Consider the following 19,377-nt stretch of genomic DNA (forward strand, 5'->3'; position numbering starts at 1 on the left):
TCTTTCTGCCCTGAGCACTAAAATTTGGTCTAAACTCAAATCTTAAGCTAAACATAAATTAGGTGTCAACTCAGCTTTCTGCACTAAGCACTAAAGTTAGGTATAAACTCAAAACCTCACCTAAACTTAAATTAGGTATAAACTCTAATCTAAAATTAGGTCTAAACTCAAATCTAAAAGTAACCCTTAAGTAAGGCCCTTAAACTCAAATTTAAAACTTAAACTTTAAGTGAGGTATAAAGTTTTTCATCTTCCTGCACTAAGCACTAAATTTAGGTATAAACTCAAATCCTCACCTAAACTTAAATAAGGTATAAACTCAAATCTAAAATAAGGTCAAAACTCAAATCTAAAAGTTAACCTTAAGTAAGACCTCAACTCAAATCTAAAACTTAAACTTTAAGTGAGGTATAAACTTTCTTATCTTTCTTCACTAAGCACTAAAGTTAGGTATAAACTCAAATCCTCACCTAAACTTAAATTAGGTATAAACTCAAATCTAAAATTAGGTCAAAACTCAAATCTAAAAGTAAACCTAAGTATGGCCTGAACTCAAATCTAAAACTTAAACTTTAAGTGAGGTATAAAGTTTCTCATCTTCCTGCACTAAGCACTAAATTTAGGTATAAACTCAAATCCTCACCTTAACTTAAATTAGGTATAAACTCAAATCTAAAATTAGGTCAAAACTCAAATCTAAAAGTAAACCTTAAGTAAGGCCTCAACTCAAATCTTAAACTTAAACTTTAAGTGAGGTATAATGTTTCTCATCTTCCTGCACTAAGCACTAAATTTAGGTATAAACTCAAATCCTCACCTTAACTTAAATTAGGTATAAACTCAAATCTAAACTTAGGTCAAAACTCAAATCTAAAAGTAAACCTTAAGTAAGGCCTCAACTCAAATCTAAAACTTAAACTTTAAGTGAGGTATAAAGTTTCTCATCTTTCTGCACTAAGCACTAAAATTAGGTATAATCGCTTCGGTTGGCTGCAGCAGGGGTTAATGGCTGGTGGGAACGCGCGTGACCGTCTTACGTACGTACGTACTCGTGCGCGATAATTCTTCATCTTTCTGCCCTGAGCACTAAAATTAGGTCTAAACTCAAATCTTAAGCTAAACATAAATTAGGTGTCAACTCAGCTTTCTGCACTAAGCACTAAAGTTAGGTATAAACTCAAATCCTCACCTAAACTTAAATTAGGTATAAACTCTAATCTAAAATTAGGTCTAAACTCAAATCTAAAAGTAACCCTTAAGTAAGGCCCTTAAACTCAAATCTAAAACTTTAACTTTAAGTGAGGTATAAAGTTTTTCATCTTCCTGCACTAAGCACTAAATTTAGGTATAAACTCAAATCCTCACCTAAACTTAAATAAGGTATAACATCAAATCTAAAATTAATTCAAAACTCAAATCTAAAAGTAAACCTTAAGTAAGGCCCTTAAACGCAAATCTAAAACTTAAACTTGAAGTGAGGTATAAAGTTTTTCATCTTCTTGCACTAAGCACTAAAGTTAGGTATAAACTCAAATCCTCACCTAAACTTAAATTAGGTATAAACTCAAATCTAAAATTAGGTCTAAACTCAAATCTAAAAGTAAACCTTAAGTAAGGCCTCAACTCAAATCTAAAACTTAAACTTTAAGTGAGGTATAAAATTTCTCATCTTCCTGCACTAAGCACTAAATTTAGGTATAAACTCAAATCCTCACCTTAACTTAAATTAGGTATAAACTCAAATCTAAACTTAGGTCAAAACTCAAATCTAAAAGTAAACCTAAGTAAGGTCTCAACTCGAATCTAAAACTTAAACTTTAAGTGAGGTATAAAGTTTCTCATCTTTCTGCACTAAGCACTAAAGTCAGGTATAATCGCTTCGGTTGGCCACAGCAGGGGTTAATGGCTGGTGGGAACGCGCGCGACCGTCTTACGTACGTACGTACTCGTGCGCGATAATTCTTCATCTTTCCGCCCTGAGCACTAAAATTAGGTCTAAACTCAAATCTGAAGCTAAACTTAAATTAGGTGTCAACTCAGCTTTCTGCACTAAGCACTAAATTTAGGTATAAACTCAAATCCTCACCTAAACTTAAATAAGGTATAAACTCAAATCTAAAATTAGGTCAAAACTCAAATCTAAAAGTAAACCTTAAGTAAGGCCCTTAAACGCAAATCTGAAACTTAAACTTTAAGTGAGGTATCAAGTTTCTCATCTTCCTGCACTAAGCACTTTATTTAGGTATAAACTCAAATCCTCACCTAAACTTAAATTAGGTATAAACTCAAATCTAAAATTAGGTCTAAACTCAAATCTAAAAGTAAACCTTAAGTAAGGCCTCAGCTCAAATCTAAAACTTAAACTTTAAGTGAGGTATAAAGTTTCTCATCTTCCTGCACTAAGCACTAAATTTAGGTATAATCTCAAATCCTCACCTTAACTTAAATTAAGTATAAACTCAAATCTAAACTTAGGTCAAAACTCATATCTAAACGTAAACCTTAAGTAAGGCCTCAACTCAAATCTAAAACTTAAACTTTAAGTGAGGTATAAAGTTTCTCATCTTTCTGCACTAAGCACTAAAGTTAGGTATAATCGCTTCGGTTGGCCGCAGCAGGGGTTAATGGCTGGTGGGAACGCGTCTTACATATGTACGTACTCGTGCGCGATAATTCTTCATCTTTCTGCCCTGAGCACTAATATTAGGTCTAAACTCACATCTTAAGCTAACCATAAATTAGGTGTCAACTCAGCTTTCTGCACTAAGCACTAAAGTTAGGTATAAACTCAAATCCTCACCTAAACTTAAATTAGGTATAAACTCTAATCTAAAATTAGGTCTAAACTCAAATCTAAAAGTAACCCTTAAGTAAGGCCCTTAAACTCAAATTTAAAACTTAAACTTTAAGTGAGGTATAAAGTTTTTCATCTTCCTGCACTAAGCACTAAATTTAGGTATAACTTCAAATCCTCACCTAAACTTAAATTAGGTATAAACTCTACTCTAAAATTAGGTCTAAACTCAAATCTCAAAACTACACTTAAATAAGGCCTCAACTCAAATCTAAAACTCAACTTTAAGTCAGGTATAAAGTATCTCATCTTTCTGCACTAAGCACTAAAGGTAGATATAAAAGCTGCTGTTGGCGGCATGGGTAATTGTAATCGGGAACGCGCGATGCAGTTCCGGAACGTCTTTCGTGCGCGATAATCATTCGTCTTTCTGCCCTGAGCACTGAAATTAGGTCTAAACTCAAATCTTAAACTAGACTCAAATTAGGTCCCAACTCAACTTTCTGCACTCAGCCCTAAAGTTAGGTATAAACTCAAATCTTCCACTCAACTTTAATAAGGTATAAACTCAAATCTAAAATTAGGTCTAAACTCAAATCTCAAAACTACACTTAAATTAGGCCTCAACTCAAATCTAAAACTCAACTTTGTCAGGTATAAAGTATCTCATTTTTCTGCACTAAGCACTAAAGTTAGATATAAAAGCTTCTGTTAGCGGCATGGGTAATTGTAATCGGGAACCCGCGATGCAGTTCCGGAACATCTTTCGCGCGCGATAATTATTCGTCTTTCTGCCCTGAGCACTTAAATTAGGTCTAAACTCAAATCTTAAACTAGACCCAAATTAGGTCCAAACTCAACTTTCTGCACTAAGCACTATAAACTCAAATCTTCCACTCAACTTAATAAGGTATAAACTCAAATCTAAAATTAGATCTAAACTCAAATCTTAAAACTACACTTAAATTAGGCCTCAACTCAAATCTGAAACTCAATTTTTAGTCAGGTATAAAGTTTCTCATCTTTCTGCACTAAGCACTAAAGTTAGGTATAAACGCTTCGGTTGGCGGAATGGGTAATGGTAGGCGGGAACGCACGGTGCGGTTCCGGAACGTCTTTCGCGCGGATAGAGATCTAATATGTTTAAGCCAATAAAATAGCATAAAATAAATAGAAAATCTGTTTGTTTTTTCGTGAGCACTATAATTAACTCTTTTACTCGCGGCTGCGCCACTCGTGAAAATATTAAATTATGCTGTTCACTCGGTGAAATATACCTCGATCTTATACTGAAACAAACAAATATCCTCTACTTATTTCTGGCCAAAACAAAATGTATTTTCCCATCGTAAAAATCGGAGAACATTTGAAATATATTTTAGAAATTTTACACGTTTTTTTTTTCATTGAAATGTTGCATAATGCAACCTTAGGTAGAATCTATCCTGAAAAGTTTTATAACAAAATTTCAAAATTGGACATTTTAAAAAACTGATGTCACAAATGTCACAAATTACTGAAATATGCATCAAAATTGATTCTTGGTGGTAAAAGTTTCTGTTACCATCAATATAATTCCTTCGAATGCGAATGATGTATTTCCTTATATTTAGATAGAAATCAAGGGAGAAAAGCGCTGTTGTTTTACAAAATAAAGTGGACGAAATAGTCGACAAAGAGTTGTTTTCGAAATGTTTTAAGTAACGGCCAATATTTTCCAGAAAAGTTTCTAGTCGCGGCTGATAATGAAGAGGAAAAAACAACAGACCGGCCCTAGCAGATATTGAATTGGAAAATCAATACAGATACATGTGTTCACTGGCGCTGACTTTTTCTCTGTAATTCTGTCAATGTAGGGAATAAGTATTGATCGGTAGGGATGTTTACTCCGCTGATTGTTACATAATGGCAAATATAGTAAGTACATTTGCTTTGTTTGCTTTGGGTTTAACGCCGTTTTTCCTTACGCTATTCAGAATTCATAACATAATTCATGTTCTAATTGTTTGGTTTGCTTGTTAACTCTTTATATAAGTTAGATCTTGGAATTCATGTCTATCTGACAGTTTATGTAAAAACATATGAAATCCGAGGTGTTTAAATATTATCTAATGAAATTTAGGATGACAACGGAACCTTAGATACTATTATTAAAGTAATGTACTTTATTCTATTTGGAAAATGGTAAAGTGTATTATTATTATTATAGTGTTACCATTATTTAACTTTTACATCTTCGAATCTTCATATTGCATACATGTTATTAATGATTTCCGCACTTGAAAGTCATCATTTTACTCCATGACTGGCCCTTATACAAAGGGTTTCACTATAGATGGAAAAGGTGCAAATGCAAAAAAAAAAAAATAATTTATATTACTACACAGTCTGGCCTGGCCTGGTCTGGCCTTGCTTGTACCGATGTGTCCAATTTTTGATCGGGCCAAGCCAGGCCAGGCCATAGATTTCAATTTCTTAAAGGTGAAAGTGATTTCTATAGTATCTTTAAAATCTGACTTCTGGAATTTATTAATTAAGGGATAAGTTTGGATATTTCAGACATTATATAAATAGCCTACATTTTGAATTCCTACTCAGCAAAATTATACACCTGGGAATAAGCCTGTAGCTAACATAACTATTAAATCTAATTTAAAGGTGATGTCAGATTAATTGTTATGACTATTATCAGGGGATCTCCACCTCAATTGACACTTGACTGGTGGCTTGGTTCCCCCACCCCCCATTGAATAACCTAACTTTCGTATGTTTCCGCAAATAAATTTTCGGTGCCCAAACTTAAATAAAAATATAAATATTGAAAACCAAATAAAATATAAACATTTCTTTACCTCCAGGTCGTAGATGCAGATATAGTTGTGCTGACAAAACGTTCAGCTACCGATCTCGGGACTGTCAGTTCGAGACACATGTTTGACCATTTTTATTATCTTTTATGTTGTAAGAATAAAAAACAGTATCGATAAAATGACATTATATCGATTTAATGAAAACAGTCTGAATTGAAATCAAACCCACGGTAACATGCGTGAAAGTCGGAGAACTTATTACTACGCCACTGTGCCATTGGTAAACTATGCATGTTATTTTGGTCAATTTAGATATGTTCAGGTTACAAATATGGTGTAAAATAAAGAAAACGCCCGAAAATATTGGCGAAGATTAATGAGTGCCACCTGTCAATACCTACGGATAACAACTTTCAGTTTCTAAATGTTATCTCCGTTCTGGGATCTGGGATCATAGTATGATGCGGGGAAGTGATAAATACATTTTGTAGTTTAGGTTATACACTTACTGAATATTTTTGTAAGACTGCTTTTATATTGTTTTAAGTATGTGAAAAAAAATCCTACATATTTTGTGAAACAGGCTCAAGAGCATCTTTTAGCGTTAAATATATCAATTAGAAATAACATAAACACAATGATAAATATTTTTGTAAGATATAACATAACAACATATTACATACCAAAAACCATGTACATGCATATACTAATCAAGATTAAAGATTACGTTGCTTCACTTATCAACAACTACTTCTCTTTCATAATTTGCAATAACAGGATAAGTTCTACATTGGCAATGAAGATGAGCCACACTCTGAATGGCAGGAGATGTATTGTGGATTAGGGCTTGATGAGTAAGAAACAATACTGAGAAACACAGTCAAGTAAAAGTAAAAACTCTCAGAGTAAAAACAAAAAACAGGACTCATCTCAGAAAACTTTAATAACTGAAACAAAGATTGGAGGGAGCTGTGAAGGGACACTTAGAGACTAAGTGAAAACCATTACGTCATTCCGGACAGACAGATGAACAGACAAAAACCGGCGCCGGTGGTGGAGGTTGGTGTGGTTTCAGCTCTTTTGACTTTATCACAGGAAAGTGAAAAGAAAACTTAGATGCACCATCGATTTATGTGCAAGAAAAATGTCAATTAAATCTGAAATGCCAACACCCTGACAATAAGTTAGAGGCCCCACAATGAATACTATTTTTATAACTTTTCCATAAATTGTACATCAGCTTAATTAAACCAAACACACATTAAAAGTTTCAATTGAACAGTTAAGAGGTCAGCTAAGGATAATAGGGACACAACCTGTAATTACAATTCCCAAAGAGATGCATTCACTGCATGCAAATATTCAGTTATATTGCAGCAAATAAACTTATTAATGAAATTAGCCATTAGTTTTAAAACTAAGTGTTATAGCTGACTAAATAATTTGATCACAGAAAAAAATGGCTAGTTATCATTTAGCTACACCATTTTCTTCAGTGCAAATCTGTATTTCAAATAAGATGAATGATGGTTAATTAATGATTTTCCAGAGGACTGGTTTCTTATTCTGTTTGACCTGCAGCAAGTAAACAATACAGGTTAATACTGCGTGCTGCTGTAATTGTATATTTAGATTTTATGCAATTCATTTCTGTATGTACAATAAAATCTGGCCTGGCCTGGCCTGGGCCAGTCGAAAATTGAGCTCAGAGATTAGAACATGCCTCGTTTGTTGGAATAAGATAGAACAAGTTTATATATACTTTACACAAAGGGAGGGATCCGCAACGTGAGTAACAGATTTTTAAAAATTATACATTTTAATAGTTATACTCGTAATTGTTTCAGACTTGAGGAAGACCTAAACCTTGTGCCAGTGGGGGGTTATAGGAATGGTCTCCGTCCGTAACCCTTTAGTGTCCGCTCCATATCTCCTAAACCCCTTGAAGGATTTTCATGAAACTTGGGTCAAATGATCACTTCATCAAGACGATGTGCAGAACCCATGAGTCAGCCTTGTCGGCTCAAGGCCAAAGGTTTGAGCCTTCAATTTTGTGTCCGCTTTCTATCTCCTAAACCCCTTGAAGGAATTTTATAAAACTTAGGTCAAATGATCACTTTATCAAGACGATGTGCAGAACCCATGAGTCAGCCATGCCGGCTCAAGGTCAAGGTCACAACTTAGGGTGAAAGGTTTGAGCCTTCCATTTTGTGTCCGCTCTATATCTCCTAAACCCCTTAAAGGATTTTCATCAAACTTGGGTCAAATGATCACCTCATCAGGGCGATTTGCAGACCTTACTAGTCAACTGTGCAGGCTCAAGGTCAAGGTCACAACTGAGGGTCAAATGTTTGAGCCTTCCATTTTGTGTCTGCTCTGTATCTCCTAATTCCCTTGAAGGATTCATATGAAACTTGGGTCAAATAATTACCTCATCAAGACGATGTGCAAAGCCCATGAGTTAGCCATGCCGGGTCAAGGTCACAACTCAAGGTCAAAGGTTTTAGCCTTCCATTTTGTGTCCGCTCTATATCTCCTAAACCCCTTGAAGGAATTTTATAAAACTTGGGTCAAATGATCACCTCATCAAGACGATATGCAGAACCCATGAGTCAGCCAGGCCGGCTCAAGGTCAAGGTCACAACTTAGGGTGAAATGTTTGAGCCTTCCATTTTGTGTCCACTCTGTATCTCCTAAACCCCTAGAAGGATTTTCATCAAACTTGGGTCAAATGACCACCTCATCAAGAACTCATGAGTCAGCCGGGTCAAGGTCAAGGTCAAAACTCAAGGTCAAAGGTTTGAGCTCTGTATCTCCTAAACCCCTTGAAGCATTTTCATGAAACTTGGGTCAAATGATCACCTCATCAAGACGTTGTGCAGAATTCATGAGTCAGCCATATCAGTTTAAGGTCAAGGTCACAGCTAAAGGTCAAAGGGTTACCCTTTCACTATCCATAGCAGTGGCGTGGGATTTAGCTGTCTTTCAGACTGCCTTGTTGTTTGTTACTTTAAAACGCAATTGCGTTTAACACCTATAACTTCGTTACATTTTCGAAGTTATAGAAGATTCGTTATAGAATGTAAAATATAACATGTTTGTTTTGCTCGTAGCAATTATGTTCTTTAGTAATAGCACTAGCATACTTTTAAGTTTTCGATTTTTATGAAATGATGAAACTGTCAAATTTTATATATTTCAGATGGAAATTTCAGCGGAGTTGAGGAATCATGCAAAAATGACGAAACTTAAAAGTTTCAATTAATGGATTACTTTCTGGACTTATTAAATTAGACTTATGTCGCCATAATATGAAATAGATCTAAAGATGATAAAACAAATGTGTTGATTACTTGTTCATTTGCAAATTACGTTGAAAATTTGGTCAGATTTTGGTTGAAAAGCGGTTAGATTTAGGTTGGAAAATGGTCGGATTGCGACGTCTAGCCAACGTCGGGATCTGACGTCTAAACGGTTTGCAAATCCAACCAAAATCCAACATTCTAACACGATCCGATTCATTTTTCTATTAAACAAAGAAGGCTGGAAACAGTGAATTATTAAACAACAATTCACTGTTCTGACGTCACAACTATTACGTCATAGCGTCAAGCGGCGTAGCGACGCGCTGGAAAAGACCCCGACTGAAAACGGGCAAATATTTAATGCATGCCGACAAGGGTGTACTTTAAAGTTCTTGATAACGTGTTAGAATCGAAATAATATATCTCATTCAGTGATTTGCTCTTGAATAAATCACTGTTTGTCGTTCAGATGCGTAGCATTAGATCACTCGGGCTACGCCCTCGTGATATAATTCCTTCGCATCTGAACTCCAAACAGTGATTTATTCAGCGACAAATCATCGATGAGATAAATTATTTCTTAATTAATCCGACGTCGGGGCCGACGTCTAACCGACGTCAAATGTCTACTGGGTACAATGGTTACCAGTGAAAGTCTGAATTTTCATTTCTGGAATATCTATTATTACTGCAGCTATATTTCAATAGTCGTATATAATGATAAAAAAAGTCGATATTATGATGGGAAAAGTGGTATCAAGCTCTTGCTTCGCCCTAAGTCGATAACACTTTTCAAGGGCCATATATCCTTATATTCACTGCACTCGAAGTATAATATAGAGGATATTATACGAGTGTAATAGAATGCGAGGCTCTACCGAGCATTTCAACGAGTTTAATAGATTCAATGTGGAAAGACATACATGTACAGGCCCGGTTCCAAAAAAGTTTTTATTAGGGGGTGGGGGAGGGGGGCGGCGGCACCAGTTTTGAAAGAAGGCGACACCGGCGATTGGGTGTAAATACCGCTCGTGTTGAGGGGAGGGGCAGAGGTCTCTCCTTAGAAATGTTAGAAGTATATGAAAGAAATGGTGGTGTGTGGTGCATTTTTTATCAAAATTTGTAGGTACGGGAAGGGTACTGTCATCATCTTAGGGGGGTCAGGGGGGTCTCCACCTGGAACATTTTGAAACATAGGTGTGAAATGGCGGCCTCTGGTGCACTTTTTGTCTAAATTTTAAGGTACTGGAGGGGGTACTCACATCGTTTTAAATGGGTCAGGGGGTCTCTCCCTGGAAATTTCTTTTTTTTTAAATAGGTACGAAATGGCGGCCTCTAGTGCATTTGGGTCTGAATTTTGAGAAAATATTCCTTTGTCTAAACTGTTTAGTGCAACTTTGATAAGTATATGTCACTCCTCAGCCAACTGTGTGGTGGGCGGTGAGGGGTGGGGGCACGGCCCCTTTAACACATGTAAGTTTAATTTTCCTGCTGTCGTTTCCTGGTTTGAAACATAGGACATAGTGTTTCAGCCTTATATGTAAATGTATATTTGTTTAACGTCTGCTACTGACGTGTATTTTCATTTTACTTTTCTTTCAGAAGAAAGCTTTAGCAGACAGACATGACTGGCAGGATACGTCTCCATTCGAGGAGACGAATTTGCAGATGTTGGAAAATGAGATACTTTGTGACGTCACATTTCTTACCGGAAGTTCTAAACAGGAAGTGAAAGGTCATAAGTATGTGTTGGCAAGTAGAAGTCCGGTTTTCTATGCTATGTTCAACGGTTCTATGCCAGAGAAAGGTGATGTTGAAGTTCCGGATATAGAAGCGAATGTTCTAAAGGAACTGTTCAGGTTACTACGCTTTTGCGTCTATTTTTTTCTAACCAAGTGCTACTGCTTTGTTTTCAGATTCTTATTAGATCTATCTTACAAAGATATGTAGAAAAACTGAAAATCATTTACTTTAGAGCAATTATCTTTCAGTCGTACGATTAACTTTAAAGCAACATCTTCCAACCTAACAATTTATTTTTTTACGACGACACGAATTAGCCTTAAAGTTTACAAGCTATTTCTAACCACTAATCGTCTCGGATACTTGTGCTATAAATATTGCTTAGATATTTCTGTGAGCGAGTGTCGACTTTGAATCACTGGCCTCCTTGACACTAACCAGTAGCACTTTATGTTGTTGGTTGTATCTGGTGCCATCTAGATTCTTGATTCTAATATCTGAAATAATACTCGGACCGACATAAGGTTTGGGTCTTCCTCAAGTCAGAAATCTGAAAGAATACTAGAAGTAGGTTTATCTTGATATCCTTAGGACACCAGGCACATTTTTATACTATCTCGCCTGGCATACGTCGCATTTGCATTGGTCAGGGGACACGCGCAGGGGTCACTCGCCTAGATTTATGCGGGTGGACTTTTCTCTCTCTTTTTTGGCTAATGGGGAGTCAATTTTCAGGAGTTTCAGTCGATTTAAAAATATCTGGACTTTAGCACAACATGTCAGCTTTTCATCTACGAAAGAATATTTGAATTCGAAGTAAACACAAAGCCCACAGGGGTCCCTAACGGAGCGAGGATATATTGAGATTTTTGGAACTTCGTCAAATCGTTCAAAAGGTCCTTTTTGGTGTTGTCTAAAAGTGTCAGGATATGCCTCGGATGTTAGATATTTCCGTTTTTGAGAGCTGCAGACCTAGATTCAGAAATAGTTTCAAAATGAATTTCGTGTAATAAATGCTGATTCCACGAAAGCGAGAAAGGGCCATCAGACGCTAATATGTTTTATTACGTTACAGGCGCGGAAAGGATATGTATATGTTAGTCAAAAATCAAGTATATTCTTTTTTGTTTTTCTTTTAGAGCTTTTGTGATTGGCTTTCGTCCGTCGTACGTCCGTCCGTCGTCCGTCCACAATTTCTTGTGAACACGATATAGACCACATTTTGCAATCGATTTTAATTAAACTTGCATACAACTTGTATTGGCATAATAATTCGGGTCCTTTCGAAAACTGGCCAGATTCCATCATGGGTTCCTGGGTTATGGACCCTTAAAGGGCTAAAATTTGCTATTGTGGCTTGTGAACACGATAGAGTCCATATTTTGCAATCGATTTTAATCAAACTTGCACACAACTTGTATCGGCATAATATCTCGGATTCTTTCGAAAACTGGCCATATCTCATGATGGGTTCCAGAGTTATGAGCCCTTAAAGGGCCAAAATTTGCTATGTTGGCTTTTGCAGCCATATACAGACTTCGTTTATGTTTTGATTTGATACAAACTTGCAAAATACCTTTAACAACAATAGATCTTGGATTCCATGGTGACACCTTCAAATCAAATCATAGGTTCCGGAGTTACGGTCCCTAACTGACTCCTGAAAGAGCCAAATTTGTTAATTTCTACCGTGTGAACACGATAGAAGTGACATTTTACATTCGGTTGTAACCACACTTACACACAACTTAAGTCTCAATAAGATTTTGGTTCTTTTCGAAAAAAACCCAGCTAGAATCCATCATGGGTTCTAGAGTGACTGCCCCTGAAAGGAGCAAAATTTTCTGTTTTGGTCCTTTCAGCCATATAGAGGTTTCATGTATGCTTTTATTTGATACAAACTTGCACAGAATGTTTATATTGATGATCTCTAGGCCAGGTTCGAAACTGGGTCATGTGGGATCAAAAACTAGGTCACCCGCTCAAATCAAAGGAAAAGCTTGCTTACACTCTTGAGGCGACATGTATGATCCTATCTTCATGAAACTTGGTCAGAATGATTATCTTGATGATTCCTAGGCTAAATTGGAAACTGGGTCATGTGGTGTCAAAACTTAGGTCGCCCACTCAAATCAAAGGCAAAGCTTATTAACACTGTAGATGCCGCATCTATGACCCTGACTTCGTTAAACTTGGTCAGATTGTTTCAAGGCCAAATTTAACAGGTGAGCGATATAGGGTCATCATGACCCTCTTTGTTTTTGTTCTAATAAAATTTAATTGACTTCGAAATGCATTTGAACAGAGGATATTCATAAAGACATCTCTGTTGTTATCATTTTAGGTTCCTGTATAGCACAGACTGCAAGCTAGAGTACGAATCATCAATGGCCCTGATGTATGCAGCAAAGAAGTACCAGGTCAGAGGTCTGGAAAAGAGATGTAAAGACTTCCTAAAAAACGAGATGTCGGCCGAGAATGTATGTTGCCTTTTTCAGGAGGCATGTGACTTTCCCGACGAGGAATTAGAAGAAAAATGTTTTCAATTCATCTGCAGGCATTCCGCTGACGTGTTAGAGTCCGACGGGTTTTGTTTACTTTCTAAGCAGAGTTTAAAAAAGATAATAGCCTCAGATAATTTGTCTGCTTTTGAAATCGACGTTTACAAGGCTTGTAAGAGATGGGCAATAGAAACGAGTAGACAAGAAGAAACTGTCGAAAAGAGTAGAACTGAAAGTGATGATAAAACGACCACGGAGCACTTGAGAACAGTTCTTGGCGATTTGATATATCTTATTCGCTTTCCAAATATACCAAAAGAGGTGTTTTCTTCTATAGTTTCAAAAGAAAACATTCTATCCCTAGAAGAAAAAGTGGAAATATTTCAATATATCATTGACAGACCTATAGAAACTCCACCAGGGTTTAAATTCAACACAAGGCCAAGAAGAAACACCGTAGATCTTGTCTTGATAAAGAGGTTTATTTATAACGCAAACCAGTTCTACAGAATGTCGAAGGAAGACCAGCACGGGATAAGCTTCAAAATTTCAAATGGATTTGTAAAACTGGCGGGAATCAGTATTTTCGCGCCATGCGGAAGAGAAGGTCGTCTGCAAGGAAAAATAACTATTCTAGAAGGCGAACGGGAGTTATTGACCAAGGAGGGTATTGTTATAAACTGGGCAGACGAAAAGTATTTCGAAGAAATTCTGTTTGAAAGATCACTGCGTGTGAAACCTGGTATAATATACTCCGTGGTTCTTACTATGGGCGAGTGTGAGACCTATTTAGGGACCCGATCCCGGCTGCATTTAGGGAAGGATCCGGATGGTCACGGCAGTGTCAATATCCAGTTCTTGGACTACCCGAACACAAGACCGCAGATGTATGACATAGAACACACAAACACGGAGCAAGGTCAGATACATGGACTTATTGTACAAATATTTGATTAGAAACACGGGATGGACGCATACCCAGTGATTTACTATCCAGTAACTGTGATTGAAATAGTAAAACGTGGAAGACTTCCGAGTAGGCTACAGCGAATAAATTGCATGACTATTTTATTAGCATTACACAATATGAGCCGCGCCATGAGAAAATCAACATAGTGGCTTTGTGACCAGCATGGATCCAGACCAGCCTGCGCATCCGCGCAGTATGGTCAGGATCCATGCTGTTCGCTAACGGTTTCTCTAATTGCAATAGGCTTTGAAAGCGAACAACATGGTTCCTGACCAGACTGTGCGGATGCGCAGGCTGGTCTGGATCCATGCTGGTCATCCGCGTAGGCTGGTCTGGATCCATGCTGGTTGCAAAGCCATTATGTTGATTTTCTCATGGCGCGGCTCATATAATGTCAGCTACGAATATTTGAAACAACAGACATAGATCCACATTTCATTTCCATTAGAAACACGGAGCAGAACCAGATCAAATAGTATTGCAGTATGGTGAGATCCACGGATCTACTAAACAGCTATTGTTAAAGTAACATTGAGCAGGTTCAGGCAAACCGTAGAGAAGGCTAGGTCCGACGAAAGCATGAAATATGCCGAGTGTCTCTGCCATATGATATACTGAGACAATTTGACTGGTGCATGATGGAAAATGAATTACCACTTGTTCAGTATGCAAAGTACCAATTTGCCGATCTGCGCGATTGAAATTGGTTAGTGCATTTTCCTGTTCATGACCATGGTTCTTATAGTATATTGTGGGGTATGGTAAAGCATGTACAGTATTTTTTTCTTTCTTTCTGGTCTGATGCCAGTGGTCGTAAGTTGTGTGTTTATAAACATGTGTTCAGCAGTAGTGATTTCAGTAGCTGATATCAGAGACACATTTGATAAAATAAATATTGAAAGGAACATGTCATGTATATATTTTATTACTTTACTAGTACTTTTAATTGTTATTTCCTAGTTATTTGAAATATATTCTCAGTTGTACTATATACTATAGATATTCCCTTTTGTCATGTTCCATATAGCATTTGTGAAACCACTGTGATGCGTAAGTCACTGAATTGAAAGTCATACTTGAAATCACATATTAGAAACTATTAAATGACAAAATGAAATTCTACTTATTGATTAGACTATGGTTAAGTAATTGAATACATGTATATGTATTACTGGTATTATATTCTACATAATTTTGAACTACTGACATCAATGTGTAAGCTAGTATTTATTTTTTAAAGTAAATTGTGAGTATTTCTGGACATTATATACAGATCTTAGTAATTTGAAGATTAATTTTCTAAATAGATTTTGATATACATGTATCAAATTTTGCTGTGGTTTTTAGAATAGTGTATTAACTTTTTGTCTAATACCCCATATAATTGCACGTGCATGGTTGCTATGGTAACCAAACTTGACCATTAAAACTAGCCACTCACTTCAGTTGAAAAAAAATAACAAAACATGATTTAATAAGGATGAGTGAATTTTATAGTTCTCCTGTTCAATTTGAAACTGTTTTCCTAGTATGTATCACATTTTCATTGTTGCTATAGTGTGTGGCGGAATTATCCCCCACCTTTGTGTAGCATGTAGATATTTATATTGGTAATCTTGGTTAAGATATTGTTAGTCATTTCTATAATTGTCTTTTCAAAATTCGTCATTTATATTAAATGACAAAATCCCAACATTGCTGTTTGTCTTTCTTGTTTTCTTTATGATACACAAATTAACTGCAGTACACCCTCCCCTCAAGTCAAGACAGAGGGCTCTCAAATAATGTTGTGAATTTAAGACCAAAGATATGTTCATTATGTAATGACAAGCTATTGCAGATAAGAAATAAACATTTTAAAGTCAAATTATTGAGATAACATATTTTTTGTGTTTTGATTTTTGTTTCTCTAGCAATATCATTTGTACACAAAACTTCACTATTAAGGCCACACCAAATTGATTTCTTGGTCATCGGATTTTTCCCCCAAAAAATATGAGCGAGCCAGCGAAATGACTTTTTTTTGGGAGGGGGGAGGGGATTTAACCTATTTTTGGAGCGGACGAGCTCCCATATATCTTTATGTTTACTGGAACGCGCTATATTGTAATATTTACAAGTCTTGAGAGATCTGAACAAGCTGAAGGGACAGCAGGCGGATACAAGAAAATCTGGCAATTTAGCCATATTTCTAGCAAATAGAGTCTCGGTTTCTTTATTGTGCCTAGTGTATAGAACTAATGTGTTGGCTAAGTTTGTATCCTAGGCAAACCAGTGCCCTACCCACATAAACTTGGATTTTATCTCACTACATAAGAATAAGAAAGCTGCTTCTCTCATATAGTGTGTAACAGAAATCATTATATACGTGGAAAACACTGCAATCACCTCACCAGTACATTAGGTACCCATGATCTATATATCATAGTGTCTGTCAACTTTCAATGCAATTTCGCCAGATGCCAGAAAATCCACCATCCACTGATGACCCAATTCACTTGTAAATTCAATGACTAATTTTGCAGTTTCTGTTGTTCTTTGTTTTAACATTTAACTTAGGCAGATCAGGAAAGACATACTTTTGATGCTGCAAGTCATAATAAAAAATGCATTACCATGTTCAGTTTCTTTTTGATAAATAGATCTGATGATATCCATTTAACAAATCAGAGAAACAAGATCGATAAGCAGTAACATTATATTCTTGTATTTCAAATCTACTTGAAAATGATAAAAAAAAACGTTAGCCTTTAATGCATGTTTCTTGGATTGAGAGTTTGTAAGCTCTTTAGGACTCCTTTGCCCTAATTATGTTACATGTGCGTACCCCGTCTCCGCCAGAAAATTGTGCTTATTTTACATATACACGATTCCTTAAAATCAAATTTATGTCAACTATACTTTATTTCTTACAAGTTATGAGAGTAAACAGCAGGTCTAGACAAGTATAAAATATTTTATGCCTCTGACTCTACATAAAACGTTTGGAATAGGTGAATGTGCGGATGTCAAAGGCTTGAACCCTAAATAAACTCAAAAGCATGTATTTTACAAATGTCAGATTGTATGACATAACACATATATGTAGTTCCATTGCCCTTACTATATTTGTCCTAAAAATGCACAAACAGACTAGACAACAGACATGTTCAATTTATCACGTGTTTTTACCCATTTTTGTATCAAGGTAAGGTATGCAAATCATGGATTCACTGAGTAGGTAAGAGAACTTAATTCTTCCCATGGATGCAAAGGGGTCCGGCACATGAGTGGATTCAGTTTAATGACTTATTTTTGAGTCCTAGAGCCATAATTATGAAAAAAATCATACTAATATAACTACTCCTAGGGAGTAGTTATATTAGTATGATCTAGGAGTAGTTATATTAGTATGATCTTTATATTAGTATGATTTTTTTCATAATTATGGCTCTAGGACTCAAAAATAAGTCATTAAACTGAATCCACTCATGTGCCGGACCCCTTTGCATGGATGTGTACAAAAAGAATTAAAATTGAAATTCACTTGAATCCAATATCATTTTGATCAACATTTTAGAATGGACAAATCATGTGAGGATATTCAGAACTGTATTTGATACGAGTCTTTTTCTACAACTAAGAGATTTAAGGAAAATTGTACTGCCTTCTACTGTATTTTAAGGATCGCAGCAAAACCTTTGTTCATATCACGAATATGACACTGTTTTATATGGAAAGCCGTAGTTCACCCCCGGAGAACTATTCATTTTTTTCTATATAACCATATATGGCTGTTCTTCTACTTCCCTTATTCATTGCCGGTGAAGGAGTATCCAGACTATATCGTGTTCTTCTCCGCCGATTGTATAAAAGGACACTGGTATTGTACATCTTCCCATGATGATTTTTCGATGAAGCATCTAAACTCTGTTCTCTGTCGGTTTTTGTAAGGAAACGAAGAATAGCCAACCGCATGTTATACAATTCCCTGGTTTTTTCTCGATACTCCGAACTATGTTGTGTTCTTTTCCGTCGGTTGTTTAATTAAAATTAAAAATTTAGATAAGCCGTAGTTCATCCCCGGAGTACTATTCATTTTTTTCTATATAACCATATATGGCTGTTCTTCTACTTCCCTTATTTTATTATGGAAAGCCGTAATTCATCCCCGGAGTACTATTCATTTTTTTCTATATAACCATATATGACTGTTCTTCTACTTCCCTTATTTTATTATGGAAAGCCGTAATTCATCCCCGGAGTACTATTCATTTTTTTCTATATAACCATATATGACTGTTCTTCTACTTCCCTTATTTTATTATGGAAAGCCGTAATTCATTTTCTAACTTGGATTTTATGTCTGAAACCATGTAAGTCATAGATCGCTGCCCAGAGTTTCGATCACAGCTTGCGTTACCAGCCCGCATGAGGAACATCCTGTTGCTTTAGTCCGCATGAGGAGCCCGCTGCTATGTAATAGTTATAGTATGTGTGAGAGTGTGTTACCAGGATATATCAGAGCTAGGGGTACATCGAGGGTATTTTTCTCTGCACATATCGTCGAGGCCGGTAGGCCGAGACAGATATGTGAAGAGAAAAATAACGAGATGTACCCCTAGCTCTGATATATCCTGGTAACACACGAGCACTACATATTATAACTGTTTTATCGCATAGTTTATCATTAAAATTTATATATCATTTTCATTTAAATTTGTTTATTATTATTTTTACTATTTTGATTCCCTTTCTGCGCCTCGCTGACTGAAACACTAAAACTTCTGTTTTAGAAAATGTGTTCCCCAGATAAAAGTACCCAACAAATTTCTGCATTGGTTTTAAATCTTTGCATTTCATTGGCCAGACATATTGTAAAACTTGTTGTTTTGTTTGTAAAAAAAATCAAAGAAAAAGAAACATTTGAGAAAGCTCAGAATTTCATATATTTCATGTATTTCTGAATTTGGCAATAACTATCAAGTTTTTGAAATATTCTAGTTTATTTATTCTTTTACTTTATAAATGTAGGTGTTTGTGACAATTCTTTCTCTGTGAACTGTTAATTGGGGCTAAAATCATCTTTTCTTTGAAAGGAAAAAATTATACTCCCTTGATAGGACCTCAATAGAGAAAAAGTGTTCCGATATATATCGGAACAGTTTTACTGTGCTGATATATATCGGAACACTTTTTTTCTTATGAAACTCCATAGAGATTTCCGTGTTGATATATATCGCAACAGTTTTGTAAGATATCAGCACAGTTTTGT

At 36.0% G+C, this 19,377-nt stretch overlaps 1 protein-coding gene across 2 annotated transcripts; it reads left to right on the top strand.

The window, feature by feature from the left end:
* The first annotated feature begins 4,485 nt into the window (after nucleotides 1-4,485).
* Nucleotides 4,486-15,839, top strand: LOC123532784 (BTB/POZ domain-containing protein 3-like). Of its 2 annotated transcripts, XM_045314360.2 has the most exons (4): nucleotides 4,486-4,711; nucleotides 6,382-6,663; nucleotides 10,512-10,768; nucleotides 12,997-15,839. In XM_045314360.2, exons 2-4 carry the CDS (start codon nucleotides 6,631-6,633, stop codon nucleotides 14,108-14,110), a joined length of 1,404 nt encoding a protein of 467 aa, XP_045170295.1. In that variant the 5' UTR covers nucleotides 4,486-4,711; nucleotides 6,382-6,630; the 3' UTR covers nucleotides 14,111-15,839. The 2 variants fall into 2 exon arrangements, with proteins under 2 accessions (XP_045170295.1, XP_053373103.1); XM_053517128.1 differs by lacking the exon at nucleotides 6,382-6,663.
* Nucleotides 15,840-19,377: the final 3,538 nt, after the last annotated feature.

The sequence above is a fragment of the Mercenaria mercenaria genome, chromosome 11 (genome assembly GCF_021730395.1).
Source record: "Mercenaria mercenaria strain notata chromosome 11, MADL_Memer_1, whole genome shotgun sequence".
Lineage (NCBI taxonomy): Eukaryota > Metazoa > Mollusca > Bivalvia > Venerida > Veneridae > Mercenaria > Mercenaria mercenaria.

What these genes read in the sequence shown, in the direction of transcription:
- LOC123532784 (XM_045314360.2), top strand. Translation starts at nt 6,631, where the DNA reads ATGAACAGACAAAAACCGGCGCCGGTGGTGGAG. An exon ending in AACCGGCGCCGGTGGTGGAG is followed by an intron (nt 6,664 to 10,511) that starts GTTGGTGTGGTT and finishes CTTTTCTTTCAG; the next exon opens with AAGAAAGCTTTAGCAGACAG. An exon ending in GTTCTAAAGGAACTGTTCAG is followed by an intron (nt 10,769 to 12,996) that starts GTTACTACGCTT and finishes TTATCATTTTAG; the next exon opens with GTTCCTGTATAGCACAGACT.